This window comes from Xyrauchen texanus, chromosome 32, assembly GCF_025860055.1.
Source record: "Xyrauchen texanus isolate HMW12.3.18 chromosome 32, RBS_HiC_50CHRs, whole genome shotgun sequence".
Classification (NCBI taxonomy): Eukaryota; Metazoa; Chordata; class Actinopteri; order Cypriniformes; family Catostomidae; genus Xyrauchen; species Xyrauchen texanus.
The window spans coordinates 39,948,499-39,970,685 of record NC_068307.1 but is presented as its reverse complement, the minus strand read 5'-3'; the positions used below and the strand labels follow the sequence as shown (position 1 = coordinate 39,970,685).

Here is a 22,187-nt window from a genome sequence, read left to right as displayed (position 1 = left end):
GGTCAATGTCTTGACATCATGCTGACCGAGTTTGGTGGCGATTGGTGGAGTTCTCTGGGAGGAGTATTCCAAATTCCATTGCGTGCGTTTTTCAAACAACCCTAAATAGACGGTTTCCTGTTGGTCTGGGGTAAAAAGTGAAAGTATGAAGGATATATGAAATGATGAGATCTATATGTGTACCGAGTTTCATATTATTACATGCAAGCGTGTTGGAGTTATAGACCAAGTTTTCGGCCCCTGTTCCAGGGGCGCTGTCAGCCCCCTGCCACGCCCGGGTACCAGCTTCAGGCCGGCCCTAATGACCGCAGGTTCTGACCCGTGTGCAAAGTTTCAAGAGTTTTTGAGCATGTTAAGAGCCCCAAAAGTGCCCCGTAAGTCGTAAAAATAATAATAATAATAATAATAATAATAATAATAATAATAATAATAATAATAATCCTAACGAAAACAATAGGGTCCTACGCACATTGTGCTTGGGCCCTAATAATAATAATAATAATAATAATAATAATAATAATAATCCTAACGAAAACAATAGGGTCCTACGCACTTTGTGCTTGGGCCCTAATAATAATAATAATAATAATAATAATAATAATAATCCTAACGAAAACAATAGGGTCCTACGCACTTTGTGCTTGGGCCCTAATAATAATGATAATAATAATAATAATAATAATAATCCTAACGAAAACAATAGGGTCCTACGCACTTTGTGCTTGGGCCCTAATAATAATAATAATAATAATAATAATAATAATCCTAACGAAAACAATAGGGTCCTACGCACTTTGTGCTTGGGCCCTAATAATAATAATAATAATAATAATAATAATAATAATCCTAACGAAAACAATAGGGTCCTACGCACTTTGTGCTTGGGCCCTAATAATTCTAACGAAAACAATAGGGCCTTGCCTTTTCAAGGCTTGGGCCCTAATAATAATCCTAACGAAAACAATAGGGTCCTACGCACTTTGAGCTTGGGCCCTAAAAATAACCTTGATTATTTTCCAAACAAGATGTCTTGCGCCAATAAATACCAGATAAAGACACAGATAATATACAGGAGAAACTCGAAAAATTTGAATATCGTGCAAAAGTTATAATTTTGATGATTATGGCTTACAGCTTATGAAAACCCCAAATTCAAAATCTCAGAAAATTTTAATATTAATAAATTAAAATTAATAATAAAAAAAGGATTTTAAATACTGAAATGTCGTCCCTCTGAAAAGAATAATCATGCATATGTATACAGTTATATATACTAAATATATTACGTTCACCTTTTAATTTGAATTACTGAAATACATGAACGTTTGCACGATATTCTAATTTTTCAAGTTTCACCTGTACCTTTGTTTATTATGGCCATACAGCATTCTTAAATAATTATATGTATTTTGACCTAGACATTTACTATAGTTACGTTTGCATATGTTTGTAAATGTATATTAGCTTATTTGTCAGATTTAAAGAACTTTAAAATGTATTTTTATATGTCATTTTACATGGACAATAGTTTACTACATTCTGCACCAGGAATCATACGCACTGCATGCCTACCATATGCAATGTGTACTGCAAATGTTTCGTATTTTTAAAGCTTCTACGTATGAATCTTCTATGGATTTAAGAACAACTTTGAGTGAGGAAAAGACAAAAACTTTATTAAAAATATGTGATTTTTGTATAACTTTATGTCTGATAACTTTCAGTAGGCTATAGTCTACATGGACCACAAAAGCACGGACACAATGTGGATTAAACAAATCATAGTTATTAAAACTATATTGACAGTCAAATAAGCGTCTTGCATTTTATTTTATTTTTTGCTTATAAATGCATGTATAATAAAGTTATTAGGCTACTGGTGGTAAACAGACAACCGCAGTTGAGCAGTTAATGGGGACGCGCAGCAAATGCACTGTGGCGATCGGGTGTAGATGATTTTCTTTGCAGTGAATGTCCACACCACACCATCATCAATATTTCATCATGTGGTAGACATTTCAGGTGGTTCTCAAATGTATCAGCATGAACTTTAAGATATTAGAAATCCGATAGGCCTATTTTATTAAGATATTACATAATAATGGGGTTTTCATTGTTTTCATTTCATTGTATTGTATGTGTATTCTATATTGTGTATTCTATATTGTGTGTATTGTATATAATTATTGTGTTGTGTAAGTATGTGTACATTTGATATGTAAATTGTGTTGTGTAAGTATGTTGTTTGCTGTAATTGGTATATGTCTCGTCACTGTCATGACTGCTATGTTGCTCGGAACTGCACACAAGAATTTCACCTACTGTTGATTTGATTCATGCCATCGTTGTATTCTTTATTTATTGGATTAATATCCTCTAATGTTCCACATATAATTGCGTTCTAGTAATTCAGCTATAAACAATCAATATTTATTGACTAAAACTTGTCTATTAATACCTGTTTGCGTGAACTTTAACTTTGAACTATTTTATCTGGTGCCCCGCCACTTCTCACCCCTCTTACTTTATGCAGTTCTATGTATCGTGCTGGGAAAACGGGAAGGAACATCGTGCTTTGCGAGTTACCCATCGCTTGTTGGTAAATGGCGTGTGCCACATTTTGCTTTGCCGATTGCTAGACGTGATTGGCAAACGGTTTGCCAGAATATACCCTGACCCAACACTTTTGATACGCTGAATTACCCCGGACTGCCTGCCAGTCATCGCAACAGCTCCATCAGTACAGACCCCAATACAGTCGCTCCAGTTTATCTCATTTGATTTCATGAAATTATCCAAAGTTTCATAAATATCGTTTGCCATCGTTGTGGTACGCAGCTCTTTACAAAACAAAAAATCTCATTTTATTTCGTTTTCCCATTCATAACGAACGTATGCAAGGAGTTGTGCCATTTTTGACACATCAGTAGACTCGTCTACTTGAAGTGCGAATTTATTACCACGAAGTCGCGCAGAAAGCTGATCTCTCACGTCTTCTGACATGGTTGCGATGCGACGTTTGACTGTATTATTTGATAATGGTATCTTGGCCAATTGTTTTGATTTATCCTCTCCAAATAATTACTTGACAATCTCTGTTGCGCATGGCAAAATCAAAGTCTCTGCAATTGTATGCTCTTTCTTTGCTTTGGCGATTTTATTTATTTATTTATTTATTTATTTATTTTATTTTTTTTCAGCAACTGTATACGATATTTTTAAAGGTTTCTTGTCAGTAACTGTGACTTCCCTCATCTCATTTTGCGAGAGTGTCAATTATTTTGCCTTGCGCTCAAAAAATGCCCCGGGCTGTATTGCGGTATTGGGGATGAGTTGTCTGAAAATGTCTTATTAGTTTGGACGGCCTCATGCATTCGTTAGCAAGGACTTTGGCGCAGAAAATGCACTGTGGCTGGGGCAGGGACTCTTTGCTACGAGAAAATGAAATAAAACCATATTTCAGGTAGCTATCTTGGTATTTCCTGCATATCGTGTTTGCCGTATTGCTAGCACTGGTAGCACCGCGACCAGACTTGGTGGGAGCTTCCTCACCTGGGTCCAGTATTCCTGGGTCATTACTATCAGCAGCTGTAGGCGAATCAGTGGGACTCTGTCGTTTTTGTGGAGGACGAATTACAAATTTGTCCATTTTTTTTGGTCAGATAAAATTAGCTAATGTAATATAATCTTCTCCTCACTGCTCAACACTTTTCAAGTTTTCAAAATATGACGCGACCACCCCCCTAGTTCAGAGATACATTTATATAAAATAGTCATAAAGGAATTGCATACAAGGGCTTTAGTTAAAGTCTTCAGAAGTCATAATCACTATGAGAGCACTTAGATTTCGTCACGAGTCATTCTGTATATTTTTTACTACTTGTCATGTTTTAAATAAAGTGTTGTGACTGCAAATCTGGGGTGCGTTTCCCATACAACGATGCAACTCGCTGGTTTAACTACCATAGTACGATGCATCTTTAAAGAAATCAACTAGCTAGTCACTACTGTTTCCCGAAACCATGGTACCTGTGTCGCAGATCCATGGTTTGAACCACATTGGTTGGAGCTGTCGTTATGACGTTCTTCTTCTTCTTCTTCGATCTAATGGCGGACTGGTGCTATGAGCACATATCGCCACCTGCTGTAAATTTGGTTATTTTCTCTTTTCAACTGCGCTTTCTTAGTGACAATGTGGAGTAATTACGTTAACAACTCAACATTCATGCTTTGCACAATAAAATATATACATATAAACACAATGTTGTCTTCTCTGATCCCAAAATCTATAACTATTAATTTCACAATTTCATATTTATTAATTTCTTATTGAATATTGATAGTTCAGCACAATTAAAATGAAAATAAATGATGGGTTTTAAAAACACTGTGATTGTTATATTATGGACACCTGTTGCATATTTTGCTTAAGATCATTAGCCTACCTATTTAAGTCCCCTTGCCATACAGCTATGTGTTCATATGACCTGTCTGAAAATGACGCGAAAACCACAATTTTCAAAAAATGAGGTTACAATTCTTTTGGAGGAGGTGGAGAATAATAAAATCCAGCTATTTTCAAAGCTGAAAAATTGTGTCACAAATGCTGATAAAAAAAAATCCTGGGCAGAAATCACCCAAAAAATAAATGCTGCTGGCTATGGTTATGAGCGCAGCCCAGAAGAAGTTAGAAAAAAGTGGACGGACTTCGCAAGTGTGACAAAATGGAGGGCTGCAGCACGTAGAAGGGAAGAAAAAAGACTGGTGGGGGTATCAACTCCGTTCCTCCTCTGACTGCAGAGGAAGAGAAAGTTTTGGCCATCCTGGGGCCTGAGGCATTGGAAGGGATCCCTGGAGGCATAGATGCATGTGCGTCAACCAGGCCTTTGAATTCAAAGTTGAGCCCTGGAACATCAGGCCCCTTCCACCCTGGCCCTGGAACATCAGGCCCCTTCCACCCTGGCCCTGGAACATCAGGCCCCTTCCACCCTGGCCCTGGAACATCAGGCCCCCTTCAACCTGCCCCTGGAACATCAGGCCCCCTTCAACCTGCCCCTGGAACATCAGCAATGAGTCCTGGTCTTGGGCTATTGCTCCCTTCTCCTGACTCCCCTCAGTCTGAGGCCTCCTCATGTGCTGGGCAACGTCGTTCTGGCATTCCAGAAAACCAGCCATTAATCTCCCACCAAAGGAGAAACAGGGGACGTTGTGGCTGCAGTGAGAAGCTGCTTCAGTCGGAGAAGAAGAAAATATCTGAACTCCAGGGAATCAGGAGAGAACTGAGAGCCCTGAAGGAGCAGCAAGGCCAACATCATCAGGAGGTTATGGCCTATAGGAGGGCTAAATTGGAACTCCTGCAACAACAAGCCAGCAAGCCCTCTTTAACCATGTTTCTACCAACCGACAGTAAGTGAAAATTGTGTTATTTACTCAGTATGGAAAGTCAAATCATGTGTGGCTGACAGCCATGTCGTCTTTTTCTTTTTCAGATCCACAGATGTAACCCTCTTTTTTTTTTCTTTTTTTGCCTACATTGTTGGCCTTCATGCCTCCCAAAATCCAACCCCTCGTCCTTGTTGTGGGAGGTGGAAACAGACTGGTTCTGGCAAATGGAGCTCTGGTGAAGCTGTGTGGTGCATGGCATTCAATTTATTTTTCAGTGATGAAGTTAAAACCCTTCAGCAGTTGAACTGAAATACAAATAAATAAAAAATTTTATGGCCAAATATACTCTTTTGTAATATGTATTTCAAGTGCTTTTCTAATACACTGGGCATTCAGTTTAATATGAGTTAAAGAGCATACTATTGTAACTTGACTCAAAGTAGTATATTAATGCCACATAAAAATGCAGGCATTACTGAGTGAAGCTGAAACATGTTTACCATGCCATGTCATCCTTTATTAAATACCTGAATAATGTGACCAAGCCTGATAATGAAACATATGGAATGTAACTTTTATTTTGAAGTGGTAAGCTACCATCACATAAATAAACCATAAAGTAAATGAAAATTTGGTTAATTCACAACATTAATATCATCAAAGACAATATAAGCCAAACATAACACAAAACACTCTTAAGTACTTAGACCATTCTTAAGAGAAGAATGAAAAATATTAAATAACAGAAAGACAACAGCCTATTTTAAACCAAATCAACATATACAATATATTAATGTTGTACCATATTACTATAACAAATCAAAGATGGTAATAATGAATTGTAGTAATTAAATTAATTTAGAATGATTATTAGCTAAGATGTTTCTATTAACTCTGGTGCATCCAAAGCAGGTGTACTAATGCCTCTCCTAATAAAAGTTACACTTGTGTGTTTCAAGTGCTCAACAATGGCAGCTTTACAAAGATTCTTACAGCTGGAGCACAGAAGGCGGCTGAGAAGTCAATCAGTTTATATAAATGCCCACATAAGGACAAATTTTACCCCTCTTGACTCACTATCTGATGATGCAATTTTAAGAAAATTCCGTCTTCCAAGGACCAAGATTCTTGAATTATTTCAGATAGTGAAACCACACCTTCAGAGGGCAACAAGAAGAAACTACGCCTTAAGTCCAGAGGTGCAGTTGTTAGCTACACTGCGTTATTTTGCTGTTGGAAGTTTTATGGAGGTGGTGGGTGATGGCCTGGGGCTCAGCAAGTCTTCAGTCAGCAAAACTGTGACAACAGTAACACCTTTGCTGTTACAGCTGATGAAGAGCATTCTGGTTTTCCCCAAAACTCCTGAGGAAATACAGCTGGCCAATCAACAATTCTATGATATTGACAACATCCCCAGAGTGATTGGCATCATTGATGGAACCCTAATCCCAGTATTAAGCCCTAAGGTAAATGAGCCCTTGTACATTTGCAGGAAGGGCTATCCAGCCATTAATGTTCAAGTAGTGTGTGATCACCAGGGAATGTTCACTGACATTGTGGCAAAATGGCCTGGAAGCACACATGACTCTTTTGCATGGGCCAATTTTGCAATTTGCCAGATGGCTGAAGAAGGTGGCTTTGGTGATAGCTGGCTGCTGGGAGACAGTGGATATCCTCTTCAGCCCCTACCTCTTGACACCTGTGCAGCATCCAGCCACCATTGCAGAGGAAAGGTTTAATCAGGCCCATGGAAGGACACGCTCTATAGTGGAGAGGACTATAGGACTGTGGAAACAAAGTTTTCGCTGCATCAGCAAGTCCAGTGGTGGCCTAAAGCTAAACCCCACCAAAAGCTGTTCTGTTATTGTGGTTACTGCAATTCTCCACAACATTGCAGTCAGGGAAAATGTCCAGCTTCCTGAGGAGGAAGTTGGTGCCGTTGGAGCCGATGGTGAGGAAGATGCTGTTTCTGATGATGATCCTTTGAACCCACATCAAGGCAGAATGCATCCTGCAGGAGCAGAAGTCAGAGAACTTTTAATTCAGAATATGTTTGGATGGTAGGCTAATATTTTACAGTTTGGATACTGTGTTTTCTATTATTTGTTTCATTTAATCTGACATAACTTGTGTTAATAAATAATGCTGTTTATTTGCCTATGTTTCCCCAGCAGACTTCACTTAAATACTTTTGCAAACAATAAATATGTATTTGTTTCTTATAACGCCATGAGAATATTATATTCTACTACACAAAACTGCTTATTTATAAAATGTTTCTTCATTCATTGACTATATATAAAAAATACTGTGGTTTGAGTGTGTAATATTTTAAATAGCCTATGTTAACGTATGTAAATTAGCCTACGTTTCCTTAGCGTTAAGCACTGCATATGTTGCGTATATGTGTAGGCTACAGAAGGCTACAGATACAATTTAATATTTAAGGGTAACCCCCTAAAATAATTTTTGTAAAATATTGTTATATGACAATTTGTCTTTAGGAATTTAACAAAGCTACTCACTTGCACACTCACCGTTTCTTCGCACAAACGAAACCAAGCCTGCGTCCCAACCGGCAAAAATAATCCTTTCGGAGTGCACTTCGAAGGGAGAATAATTGCGATCGTCACGCTATTATATCGTTTCAAATAATTTGCAATAAAGAAAGCAAATTGTGTAAAACCTGAGCACCTCGACTTTAAGTCATCCAAATCACTTAAAGTGGATGGTGAAAGCTTCGAAAGAAATAGGCTATAGGGTCGATAGGTCTGAAGAGAACACATCCCAGCTGCTGCGAAATCAATGACGTCGACACAACAAACTAACAAGGAACGATGCTTCTAACCACAGGTCAAGAGCTGTCGTTCCAACCACAAAACTTTGCGATGCAGTTTGCGAATGTTCGTTTGAACGATGGTTTCGGGAAACACCAAATCGTTGGACTATGTTAGTAACGACGGAACTTGCGACCATAGTTGGCTAACGATGCTTTCGGGAAACGCACCCCTGCCTGTTATGTTTGTATATTGCCAACAAATGGTTATGGTATATTGTTGAAAGTTGAGAAAGTTTAGAAAAGGCACACACACATTTAGAGGTCATTTCAAACTTGTCGCGATACAAAACATGAGATTAATCATGAATCATTTTAATTTACTGAAAACCCTCAAACATTTGAACCGTTATTTTATATATTAATCTTTCTGGATAGTGAATGATAATGAAATTATTTACTTACCTTTCCTTGTGGTTTTTGAAATGTCTGATGAAATTCGAGGTTGTGGTGTTTATTATCGGATAATTTTTTGTTGCATATTTTCATACTTTTTTTATTCATATCACATTCAAAATATATATATCCAAAGGAGATTATTTTTGGGAACTCGACAATCATCTGTCATTTTGGCACATTGAGAGCACAGTGTTAACTGTGTAGATGCAGATCATTGGTGCTGACACGCTTACATTTTTGATAGGCTACGCAATATCTTTTTAAACACAGTTCGTTGCTGTTTTTATTGAAAATAATAATAATAAAACACATTCAAGTCATTGTCGAGTCATGCAGTTCAAGTCAATTCTCTAGTCGCTGGTTAAGTCATTTTCTTTATTTAGTCAAGCAAGTCACAAATCCTTAAATTTGCGTCACCCACTTCTGCCATATGACTTGTATTTTTTTTTTTTTATCTTTTTGTTATTGCAATATGGACATTAGTTTAACACAGTCGCCTCTGATGGATATATTTGGATTGTAAAACAGACATGCATTTCTGTAAAGCTAATTTGGAAATATGGCTAATTTGGAAAAAAGGAGTATCTCACTTTTAATTTTTAATGTAATATAAGCACACGTATCCTGTAAAGTTGTTTGGTGTCGCCTAACCCGCTGCTCTACAAATGTCTGCCAGGGAAGTACCCCTGGCCAGTGCCCGTGAGGACGCAACACTCCTTGTCGAGTGAGCTCGGACCCGCAAGGGGGTGCACGGCCTGGGTGTGATAAGCCAGTGAAATGGCATCTACAACCCAGTGGGAAAGCCTCTGTTTGGAGACAGCGTTTCCTTTCCGCTGTCCCCCAAAGCATACAAAGAGCTGCTCAGAGCGTCTAAAGCTCTGCGTGCGGTCCAGGTAGGTACGCAAAGCACGTACCGGACACCGCAAGGAAGGGGCTGGGTCTGCCTCCTCCCGGGGCAGCTCTTGCAGGTTCACTACCTGGTCTCTGAAGGGCGTAGTAGGAACCTTGGGCACATAGCCTGGTCGCGGTCTTAGGATCACATGAGTGTCTGCCGGACTGAACTCCAGGCAAGTGTCGCTGACAGAGAACGCTTGCAGGTCCCCGACCCTCTTGATGGAGCCGAGGCAGGGCAGTCTTAAGAGAGAGGGCCCTGAGTCCAACTGATTCTAGCTCTCGAAGGGAGGTCTCTGGAGGCCCGCGAGGACTACCGAGAGGTCCCAGGAGGGGAACAGGCTTGGCCGGGAGGGATTTAACCTCCAGGCGCCTCTTAGGAACCTGATGATTAAGTCGTGCTTACCAAGGGACTTGCCGTCTACTGCGTTGTGGTGAGCCGCGATAGCAGTGACATACACCTTTAGGGTGGAAGGGGACAGCCTCCCCTCCAGCCTCTCTTGCAGGAATAAGAGCACCGACCTAACTGCGCACCTCTGTGGGTCTTCCGCCCTGGAAGAACACCAATCTGCGAATAAGCGCCACTTCTGGGCGTAAAGATGCCTGGTAGAAGGGTCTCTGGCTTGGTTGATCGTGTCTACGACGGTAGGTGGTAGACCAGCTAGATCTTCCGCTTCCCGTCCAGGGACCAGACGTGGAGTTTCCAAAGGTCTGGATGCGGATGCCAGAGCGTGCCCTGCCCCTGAGAAAGAAGGTCCTTCCTCAGGGGGATTCGCCAGGGAGGGGCTGTCGTGAGGAGCACGAGGTCCGAGAACCAGGCCCGGTTGGGCCAGTAGGGAGCCACTAATGTGACTTGTTCCTCGTCCTCCCTGACTTTGCACAGCACCTGTGCAAGAAGGCTCACTGGGGGAAATGCATACTTGTGTAGCCCCGCGGGCCAGCTGTGCACCAGCACATCTGTCCCAAGGGGAGCCTCTGTTTGGCCGTACCAAGCAGGTCTACCTGGGCTCTGCCGAACCATTCCCAAATCAGCTGGACCAACTGGGGGTGGAGCCTCCATTCTCCACTGGGTAAGCTTTGTTGTGACGGTGTGTCCGCTACCACATTGAGCTTGCCGGGAATGTGAGTGGCACGCAGCGACCTGAGTCTGACCTGCAGTGGTGCTGTCTGACCTGATTAGGACATGTTTGTCTCGAATTAACGGGAGAAACCGCTGCAGGGCAAAGAAGACAGTGAACAACTCTAGGCAATTGATATGCCAGCCCAGCGGGGCCCCCTCTCCAACGGCCCACGGCTGCGTGCCCTTTGCACACGGCGCCCCAACCCAATCTGGAGGCGTCGGTAGTGACAGGACGCGTCGGGACACCTGCTGCAGGGGCACTCCTGCCCGAAAGCAGAGGTCTGTCCAGGGTTTTAGTATTTTTTGGCAGGCAGGGGTGATTGTCACACGGTGTGTGCCGTGGCACCATGCTCGTCTCGGGACTCGAGTCTGAAGCCAGTGCAGAATCGGTCTCATATGTATCAACCCCAGCGGCGTGGTCGCGGCGGAGGATGCTATATGCCCCAGGAGCCTCTGGAAGAGTTTTAGAGGGACCGTAGTGCCTGGCCTGAATTTGGCGAGGCATTTCAGCACCGACTGCGCACGCTCGTTGGTGAGACGTGCGCACATTGAGACTGAGTCTAACTCCATGCCGAGAAAGGAGATGCTCTGGACCGGGGTGAGCTTGCTCTTTTCTCGGTTGACCTGAAGCCCCAAGCGGCTGAGGTGCTTGAGCACCTGGTCTCTGTGAGCGCATAGTAACTCTCGGGAGTGGGCTAGTATGAGCCAGTCATCAAGGTAATTGAGTATGCGGATGCCGGCTTCTCGGAGCGGGGCATGAGCTGCCTCTGCGACTTTTGTGAAGACGCGAGGGGACAGAGACATGCCGAAGGGGAGGACTTTGTACTGAAATGCCTGGCCGTCGAACGCGAACCATAGAAAGGGTCGATGTCCTTCAGGTCTACCGCTGCAAACCAATCTAGGTGCTGGACGCTTGTCAAGATACACTTGTGCGTGAGCATTTTGGGAAGTGAAAAGCCACGCATCCAATCTCCGTGCTAGGGGCACCAAAGGGACGGTTATTTTTTACGTACCCGGCGGGGCTTCGCAGCGGGGTGGAGCAGGTAGTACGCCATCGGGAGGTGCGGACGCGTCCCAAGGCTCTGGTTTTGAGAAAAGAGTCAAAGCACTTACCTTGCTCCGGACATCCGGCAGGGGGCGGGTTGGTGACTGAGGAGGAGGTCCTGTAGTGGCGTCCTCTGGACTCGTCAGAACCGGCCGGCCGGGGAACAGTCGTGGGGCTGAAGGCTGGCCTGGAGCCGCGTCCAGCGTGCCGGGACTGTTGAGATCTGGGGGCAGAGTGCCGTGAGAATGGCATTTGCTGGCCAGATGACCCAGAGGCAAAGGAAATAGCTCTTTTATTGAGAATTTGGGTACCGCTGCCCCGGTTAATGGGAGCAGCAAAAGAAAAGTTAAAGGAAAATTCTCCTCCCGGCCCTCCACCGGGGGACGGAGTGGTCTTACCATCTCCGGAGCTAACGTCTTGGGCTCTGGGTCGTCCGTCTCAGGAGCGCCTGGGAGCCTTCCGGGTCCTCGAGGGGGTCCGTGAGACAGGGGGCATCTGCTTCCTGTGGAGCGCTCGACGCGTGGGCTGAGAACTGGGCCCAGGTTGAGGCGGAGCAGCTTGTCGTTTCCTCGCAGGGGGACGCCCTCGGCGAGCAGATGGGGCAGGGCCCGGGGCAGCAGGTTTGCGGCGGGGCAGGATATGTGATATCGCCTCCGTCTGTTTCTTCACCGCGGAGAACTGCTGGGTGAAGTCCTCGACGGTGTCACCGAAGAGATCAAACTGGGAGACTGGGGCGTCGAGAAAGCGAAGCTTGTCGGTCTCACGCATCTCGACCAGGTTCAGCCATAGGTGTCGTTCCTGGACCACGAGGGTGGCCATCGCCTGCCCGAGTGACTGCACTGTGACCTTCGTGGCTCTGAGGGTGAGGTCGGTCGATGAGCACAGTTCCTGCAGCACGTCGGGATCAGGGCTACCCACGTGCAGTTTTTTGAGCGCCTTGGCCTGGTGGACTTGCAGGAGGGCCATGGCGTGCAGGGCGGAAGCGGCAGTTCCGGCGGTGCTGTAGGCCTTCGCTGTCAACGAGGATGTTGTCCTACAGGCCTTGGAAGGGAGTACAGGGCGACCGCGCCAGGTGGTAGGGTTTCCGGGGCATAGATGGAGCGCAACAGCCCTATCCACCAGGGGGATCGTCGTGTACGCGTGGGCCGCTCCGCCGTCGAGGGTAGCGAGAGCGGATGAGCGTGTGGCTTTGTGACGTCGTGCGATGAACGGTGCCCTCCACAGCGACGTCAGATCATTGTGCACTTCCGGGAAAAACGGGACCGGGGGGGCGCGGCTGTGAGCTGGGACCCCAGGAACCAGTCATCCAACCGCGATGGCTGTGTGGAGGACAGGGGATTCCAGTCCAAGCCCACGCTGGATGCGGCCCGGGAAAGCATGTCGGACATCTGAGCGTCAGCCTCGGCTTGGGCGTGCTGGCCCGAAGGCGGCAGCCCAAGGGAGTTATCTGCGTCAGACACCGCGCTCTACGATGCAGCGGCGAGCTCATCCACCTATAGCTCTAGAGGATAGGCAAGCTGGCTGTGAGGCGAGCTGCTGTTGCCTCGAGCACGGACGGGAGTCAACGAGCGTGCCGGGGGACGGGTGTTCCGAGGGGGGGTACCCGACGGAGCCGCACCCGCTGCCATCCCTGAATCGCTTCCAGCGCCACTCGCACCGTCCTCAATCCCGTGGGAAGAAGGAGCAATGCGAGGTGCGGCTGGAGTGGCTTGCTTACGGTTGTAAGCGAGCCGCGGTGCTCTCGCAGTGAGAACATGAGCCATCCACAAACGCAGCCTCGGTGTGATTGCTGCCCAGACACACGAGACAACGCCTGTGGCCGTCTGAAGTGGAGAGCACTCTACCGCATCCAGGAACTACCAGGGGCGGAAGGGCATTTTTACAAAGACGCGTCCTGAAAAGGACGTTCAACGCCGCTGTGTATTTGCTCTTTTAGAGAAAATCACTCTTTTAAAACTCGTCTGACTTTTTTATACTGCGCTGTCGAAGCGCCCAGGGGCAATATGCACTGCCGTGCAAGAAGAAGAATCGCCGCTGTAATGTGCCCTCAATCCAACAGCATGCAGTAGCGTCAGAGGAATACAGGAACGGGTGTGTTTCACTGCGAACAGCATGCACAACCATCGGCTCCGAAGAAAATTTCTGAATGAACTCTAGTATTTGCCTCGCCTTTTATACCCGTATGTCCGGGGGCGGGGTATGCAAATACTGACTGCCAACTTCTCATTGGCCTTTTTTCAATGGATCAGAGGCATATTCGGCGCTCAAGAGAGACCCCTAGTGTCGCTTCTCCGACACAACGTGGAGAGAGCGACAGACGGGGAACTAGCCAACAGTGTGTTCTTCACAAATCCATACACTGAATAGTGTTGGAAATTAAAAAGTCATTTGCTTTCAGAGTTTGTGCGATTCGAGAAAATTTTAAAACTACCAATAGCAGCTGCATGGCAAATGGGTCTTATTGGAGCAGACGCGATAACAATAACGGTGATTCCTGACATATGCTATTCATGCCATATTCTTTATGTTGGCTACACTTCCAAAACACACTTAGAACAGTTCAGCCGAATTACTTTATTGCTATTTTGTACAAATCAAATTCACAGTGGCCTACTTATTAACATGAAAAAACAAAACAAAACTGTTCAAATGCAACAAACTTTCTCATTACAATGACTGCAGGTTTGCATTGTGATGCAAGCTCAATGACATTCTGCACACAAAAACAAAGCGGTCTAATCAGCATAATAAATCAGTTATTTACACTGCGTCTGTGCCTTGATTAGAACAGGATTGTTTTAGTTTTGTAGTGTTGCTCATTTGCAGTGTATTTAACATCTATGTTCAAAGAGAGCAGTGCAATATGCAATGAATCCAAAATAATTATAAAGTGCTTGTCGCTCTTGTTCTACAGCTTATTTTTGAGTGTCAGGTGATGTTTCTTCAGTATTAATTTTCCAGTGCCACCACAAACAGAGGTGGAACACAAAGCAAGCATCCGTGCATTCAGATGGTTTAAAAAAACAGCTTAAAAAAGGTCTGAACAGCATCTGCTCTCTACCTCACATTACTTCAGGTGGATTTTTCACAATAAGCCAACACTGGCAAAAAAAAATATATTGATATATAGCTAAAAGTGTACATAGTATTGCTAGCTAATGTTTATTTTGCAAGTTTCACAGAAATTTGCTTAAAAATAGAGGCTAGTTTCCTGTCTGTTTTTTCCAGAAATAACTAGCGTTACTCTTACAAATAAATGCTTCGTCCCTAAAATGTTTTGACTTTCAATATTCAATATTGACAACAAAGTCCCAATGTTAATTCACATGTCTTACCTTGAAAGATTGCCTCAGTTGTCAATTTGAAGCAGTAAGTCCAACACTGGAGTAAATCTCCCGTGATATCCCCTCTGTCTCCTCAGGGGCGAAAATTTCATCAAAATGTTGGGGGGGACAATAAACATAACAATTCTCAAGAGCAATTTTTGAAGGGGACACCAAGGTTTTTTTTTTGTTGTTGCCCCGTTTGCATTTGTATTATTTTATTTCTTAAACAATTATTTTAAGAATATATCATTATATTATTTACAATACACATATTTTAATGATATTTTAGGGGGGGACAATTATTCCTGACCCCCCCGACCCCCCTGCAATTTCCGCCTATGTGTCTCCTCCCAGGCAAATGAAGGATGACAATGCATTTATTATTCACGCCCAGTAACCCCTTAACCAATCATATGTGCCTTTAGCTTATTTTGTCATGGTATCTGGCAGTTTTCAAAACTAAAATCGGTGATTGGATGGCAAAGAAACTGAGACAGGAACCATGGGAATAATTGTTCCCAAATTAGAACACTCTGGCTGGAAAGGGTTAAAGGTTATAATCCATCCATATAAAACTATATGGTTTAATTAATAAAGATTGCAAATGCAAATCAGTTGAAATATATATTGAGTGGGGACACATTGTTTGCATTTTTTTTTTTTTTTTTATAGCATTCAACTGCAAAAGACCTCAACCAACTGATGAACTCAGTCCCCGCCATTCTGTACTCAGACTCAGAATTGTTGGGAATCATTCAACAATGGAGCTTGGACGCCCTCTATTGGACATTTCTTGTAATTGCCAGTCAGAGAATTAACGCACAGTGGATTAGACAGGGGTTTTCTTGTATTTTTACATTTCAGTTAAAATTCAGTTATGAAAAATACCTCAAAACGTGAATATGCCCAAAAAGGAATCATGACGTTTAATGAATTGCCATGCCAACAGTATTTAAGATATCAAGAAACCCTTCAGAATTTAAAATGCGTAATGCCTTGACATTAATCTGTATTTTTTTAAGCAATTCAGGCTAACACAATAGGGATTTTTTTAACTTCTGTTAAAAGTCACACTCTTCCTTCCGCCAGTTGGTGGCACTATGACCGTGACCCACAATAGTCACATCAATGTGTTCAGCCCTCAAGGACACACATTTGGCTCAATTTTGATGAGACTTTTCCTTTTTCCATTTTTTTATGTTAATTTGTCGCTTCGCCATGGCAACACCATTCGATATATCAGAAAACCCTCTGCAACTGGGGAACCGTGAGCCTGGGCACTGTGACTGTCTTGGCACATCAACTGCATTGAGTTGCTGGCTGTACTACTTGCCCTTAGGAGACTATTGCCGTTGATCTGGGGCAAACATGTGTTGGTCCGGATGGACAACACAGTGATGATTGCGTACATCAACCGCCTAGGGGGTTTACGCTCTTGTCGAATGTCACAACTCGCCCGTCGTCTCCTCCTTAGGAGTCAGCAGCGGCTCAAGTCGCTGCAGGCCACTCACATCCTGGGCCACCTTAACAGCACAGTGGACGCACTGTCATGACAGGTTATGCTCAGGGGAGAGTGTAGACTCCCTCAGGCGGTCCAGCTGATCTGGAGTCGATTCGGCCAAGAACAGATAGATCTGTTTGCTTCCCCAGAATCCTTCCACTGCCCGCTTTGGTACTCTCTGACCGAGGCTCCCCTCGGCACAGATGCCCTGGCACACAGCTGGCCCCTGGGGCTTTGCAAATATGTATTCCCCAGAGTGAGCCTACTTGCATAGACGTTGTGCATGGTCAGGGAGGACGAGGAGCAGATCCTCTTAGTGCCCCCTTACTGGCCCTCCCGTACTTGGTTCTCGGACCTCATGCCCCTCGCAACAGCCCGCCAAGCGCTTGATCCCCTAATAATAAAAATCTTAACAATTACAATAGGGTTTCAGCGCTAAGCCTTGAACCCCTAATACAAAATTATACATGCAAGGTCAGTCTTCATTGTTTATTAGTTATAAAATGTCAAGAAAAACAACAACCTGAAATGTCTTTTGACAAGCAGATTATTTATTCATACACAGAAAATACAACACACATGCGTGTTTGTGAAGTACAATAGATGAAAAATCATAACATGCTCTCACATGACTATTTCCACCCACTCATGCTAAACTTACTGTATACTGTACTGTATATAATAATCATAAGTCAATTTCAGTATTGTTTTGAAGTACTATTAGTACTAGCACATTTTTTTATATTCTGTATTCTAAACACCTCCATTTTTACGGTGGGCTGGTGCTATTTTTTGCCAAATCTTTGTGGCACAGCCATACTCCAGATTTGGCCCGGAACTGACTCCCAGTCCCGAGACTGTATCCTCTCCTCCGCTGACAGGCCACTCCAGGCACCACGGCCAAACCTGAGCAAAAGCAAAAGAGTTCTGTCACCATTGACTCAAAGGATTCTAGTGAATATGTTTGTATCTTTATGACAGAAAATAAAATCACAAATCATACACTCACAATGTAATCTTTCTTCCACGCTATATTTAAATGTTGATAATTGTATATATATGTTGATCATATAATCAATGTAAAATACTACACTGTTTACATGACTCTTTTGACTTTTTGACATGACTTTTGTTATTTAAAAGCAATAGACAGTGCTGTACTGGCACATTTGACACATTAAATCACCAGATAATCCTTTCTATCCTTCCTACACATGGCATCACAGGAACTGCATTACACTGGTGTGGGTCCTACATTGCAGGTCTAATCTCAGAGGGGAGAGGTGTCTAAGTCATAAAAGCTAACCACTGGGTACATCAGGGTTCAGTCCTTTTTCCCCTCCACTTCTTGATTTGCACAACATCATTAAGACTTATCCTATAATATGTGTTTATTTTTTACCATTGCTACATTGATGACATATCTAGCTCTACCATTCGTTCCAGCCTGATGATCCCAAAGTGTTTACATGGTTGCTTGCCCGGTTGAGATCTTTGTCTGGTAGAAAGCTGTTTTACCAACCAGCCAAGCAATTCAATACAAAATCACAGTTAATCTTTGGTGATCAATGATAGTGTTACGTTCCCGTGTTGTCTGCCCCGTGTTTTCTGTTTCACTCATCACTGATCACATTCCATGTCACGTTTTCCTTGTTGTCTGCCCCGTGTTTCACTGTCCTTGTAAAACTACATTTCCCATCATTCCAGACCCTCACTGCCAGCACTGCGTTATTGTCCACACCTGATTATTATTTTGTCATCATCGTTTCTGTTTATTTAAACCCTGCTGTTTCCTCCTTCCTTTGTCAATCGTTATTGTTTCATGTTCTCTGCTCCTGGATGTTCCTCATGTTTGTCGACGTTTGCTCTAGATGTTTATTTGTGTTCGCTCGAGGTTTCCTTATCCTTCGTGGTTGGTTTTCACTTGTATGCTTCTGAATGTTGTTTTGTGCTTCGGTTTAATTTTCCCATCGTGGACCTTTTCTTTAGTTCCTGTGTTTGTTTATTTTTATTTGTAAATAAAACCGCGTCTAGATCCGAATTCCCCGTCTGCCTTCTCCTGATTTCCACACACTCATAACAGATAGTGCCATCCAGGTCAGCTAGGGACATGGGGATAATGTGTGGTGACCAGCTAAACTTTAAGAACCACTTGGAAGACTGTTTGGTCAAGCAGATTTGCGCTCTACAGTATCAGCATCAGGCCCTACATACCTGAGCATGCTGCACAAATCCAGGGTCTTGTCATCTCTATAATGGACTACTGTTATGCTCTACTAGCCACACTTCTTATCTGCACAATCAAACCTCTGCAAATGATCCCAAACACTCCAGTATATGTGGTTTTCAATTAACCCAGAATCTAAAAATTGTTTCCAAAATCACATAAAAGACATTGATGCATGCCTATAGAACAGCAATCAGCATCTGCATCCTCATAATTGCACTAACTTTTACATGAGTATGTTCCCTTCAGAAATGTGTGGATATTGATTGCACAGTATTTTGTGGTTCCAACACAAAAAGGCAATAAATCACAGTCACTATATCTTGATAGTGTAATGATCTTCCAAAATTCACCCTCCCTATTTTCAAGAAATCTCGAAAAAACATAAGTAATATTTATTTGTAAAGTTATTTTTAAAATAAACATAGTTTCAAAGCAGCTTTACAGCAGCTTTACAGAAAATCATACTGTAATGTCTTAAATGTCTAAAAGCCCCCACCAAACATCTTTAAAGTCTTTAAAATCGTTCCTTAATGTTCCGAGTGATCAAACCAGGAGGAGACTGTAAGGTTAATTCTTTGAAGTCCATTCAAAATAAACTTCAGGGATGCAGGCAGTGGTCAGTGAGATGCTACTCACTAATAATTCTTCCTAAAAAAATCACAGTTGACAAGATATGTTGGTGGTTAAAAAGAGCGTTAAAATGTCATGCTCATGAAACTGCAGTATCATTGGCAGGAGCACTTTAAATATACATACCGCTGAGGTTGATGCAGCACTGAAGGGTTGCGTTCATATCTTGGAGTGCTGTGGAGTAAAGATCGCAGCACTTCTACCAGAAGACGATCCTCCAGTAGATGATCCATCTGCTCTTCAGTCACCTGTTACACATAAATCAAATATTCCTCAGCCTTTCTTTACAAACTGATTTACTTTGATCCATAAATGTTAAATTTAAATAGTTTAAGGTGCACACAGGGGCTGCCATGTTAGAATCAAATGACTGACCGACTACTGCTCAAATACTCTCAGTAACTGCCCTGTTGTTGGACATTTTAATTCATGGATTAAATTAATCATGGCTGTCTGTGTATAGTAATTTGTTTAAATGGCATAGGCAACTAAAAGCTATTTTTTGTGAAAGCTATTGCATGTAAATGATGCTCATCCATCCCACTTCTTGTCAGACAAGAAGTCTGCCATAGTGATCAGTAAGACAAAGAAAAAAAATACTAAGTGCACCCTTAAATAGAAGCTAAAAGAAAAAGTGCTGTTCTAATTATTTTTGGTCAAACAGAAGTCAAACATTCTACAAACCATTGTGTCTGGACAATGCTTACTTGGTAAATCAGTTTTTTTTGTTGAGGGATCTGGCATGCCATAGAAAATTAACCAAAATGCAGAACTTTTATTTGAAAACATATTTTATTTGAAAGCAAATTGGGGCAGCCAAAGAAACAGGAGACCATGGGTGAGGTGATGGTGGAGCGGGAAACCACAGAAGATGAAGAGAGGGCAGAGACCACAGGGATCAAGAGAGGGCAGAGACCACAGAGGATCGGGCTGATGACCAGGAGACCACAGGGAGATTTGGTGGACAACCAGGAGACCGCGGGGGATCCAGGGAGGCCTGAAAAATGAGCAAGGCCAGGCAGGACTGACAGGTTAGCAAGTGGCATGGGGGACTAAAAAGGCAGAGCCACTGGGCTCTAAGGGGGCAGGGTTAAAGCGGCCGGGTATTCAGATAGCAGGGTCAAAGGGGCCGAACCAGAAACCTCTGGGACCCCTGAAGCTAGGATAACTGGGACACACAAACCTGGGAGCACCGAAGCTGGAAGCACAGAAACTGGAAGCACTGAGTTTGGGATCACCAGGACCACTGAGGCTGGGATCAACGGTGCAAAGAACAGAGGGGTCTCCGTTGCAGGAATCTCAGAGACTACCAGAGAAGGGAGCAGAGGGGCCTCTAAGTTGTTGGTAATAAACTCCCTCAGTGGCAGGGAATCACAATCCTGTGGAACTGAATCTTGAAACCAGAACATTGAGCGCATTTACATGCATGTTCTTACACTGATTATGCTAAATAAGCCAACACCGTGTTTAGTCATGTAAATAAGCCGCATTCCTTTATCAGCGTAAAGCTTATGAATAACCTAATCTACACAAATTTCATGTTAACATGGATTTCTTGTCAGATTTTATAAATAAGCTGATTTTAGAGTGTAATCATTGTATTGGTGTGCATTTAATAGTCTGAAAGGCCAACCTCCAAAATTTCAAGCTGTATACCACTACAGACACGGATCCCTGGCAAAGTCCCTCAATTTGTTTTGCAGGGTTCAATATTTGGCTTGCATTCTATTGTCACGATTGTGGGGTGAGATAAAGGACCCAAAAGCAGTGATGACAGTTCAATAGTATTTATTAAACACAGAATGTACTGGGCACCAACTGGTGAGAGCGACCGCAAGCAGTCAGATAACCACCCCTCTATAGACAAGCAACCAACAGATACACGAGCATGCTCCAACTACACAAGAGAGAAACGTTAGACATGACAGCAAAAAGCAAACAAGTCAACAGTGACATTGACAGTGAACAATAAACTGGCAAGGGAGGAGTCCATACAATGGTAAATCCAAACATTTACCATCTCGAACTGAAGCTGGTAGCCATGTTCAAGAACATAGCAGAGCCTCATTTCCGGCTTATGACAGTGGGGAAAAGTGTGAGAGGGCTACTAAGCGATAATGAGAAGTCAAAAATCACCACGTTATGACATAGTCAGCTTCTGGCATGAGGTCAACAATAGTAAAAATAGGCATAAAAATGGCCAGTGTTATGACACAAACTTGTTCCCAGCTCGGAACAGCGGGGAAAGCGAGATGCATATTAAGTGATGTGGAAGATCTTAAAATCTTTGTTGCCATACACAGTAAAAACAGGATGAACTATTCTGTTACAGAGGAAATTACACATTCTGTTCCCATCTCACAACAGCAGGGGAAACAAGAAAAGTGTTTAATAACCACAGCAAGGCAACAGCACCAGAGAACTGAACTCTCACTGAATAGGAGAACGTCGAGTCATAATAAGCTGTTCGTTTAGCTCTGGAAAGAACAGAATCAGTGGCGAAACTTGGAGGTGCACCAACATGATGAACAGCAAATTTTTTTGTTGTAAGGCTTAAGCAAGAAATCTTCAAGACTCGCAGCCTCAGAGGCTGCTTTGTAACACTTTCCCGCCTGCAGAGGGAAAATGATGGTAAGCATCGCACCTGAGCACGTACATGTCCCACTAATGAAGCCAAGTGACAAAGTATCCATGACTGATTGCAGCATGCCAAAGTGAGCCGTCAATCGCCATGGAACAGGCAAGGCCGCTGGAGATGGAGAAGTGGAGAGAGGCAGACTCAAGCCAACAAAAATCACCCTCAAATTCCCTATGCTCTGTATAC

The 22,187-nt window shown here is 43.3% G+C and overlaps 2 protein-coding genes across 2 annotated transcripts in view; one reads left to right on the top strand and one right to left on the bottom strand.

The window, feature by feature from the left end:
- The first annotated feature begins 6,966 nt into the window (after positions 1–6,966).
- The window catches only part of LOC127626341 (putative nuclease HARBI1), a 39,231-nt gene continuing 24,010 nt past the window's right edge, over positions 6,967–22,187 (top strand). The window contains exon 1 of the mRNA XM_052102073.1: positions 6,967–7,445. Coding sequence (XP_051958033.1) covers positions 6,967–7,445 — 479 coding nt within the window. The remainder of the gene's footprint in view (positions 7,446–22,187) is intronic.
- Positions 17,289–22,187, bottom strand: part of npffl (neuropeptide FF-amide peptide precursor like) — a 110,207-nt gene continuing 105,308 nt past the window's right edge. Inside the window, exons 2-3 of the mRNA XM_052102074.1 lie at positions 19,490–19,599; positions 17,289–17,409 (exon numbers count right to left, since the gene is read on the bottom strand). Coding sequence (XP_051958034.1) covers positions 17,289–17,409; positions 19,490–19,599 — 231 coding nt within the window. The remainder of the gene's footprint in view (positions 17,410–19,489; positions 19,600–22,187) is intronic.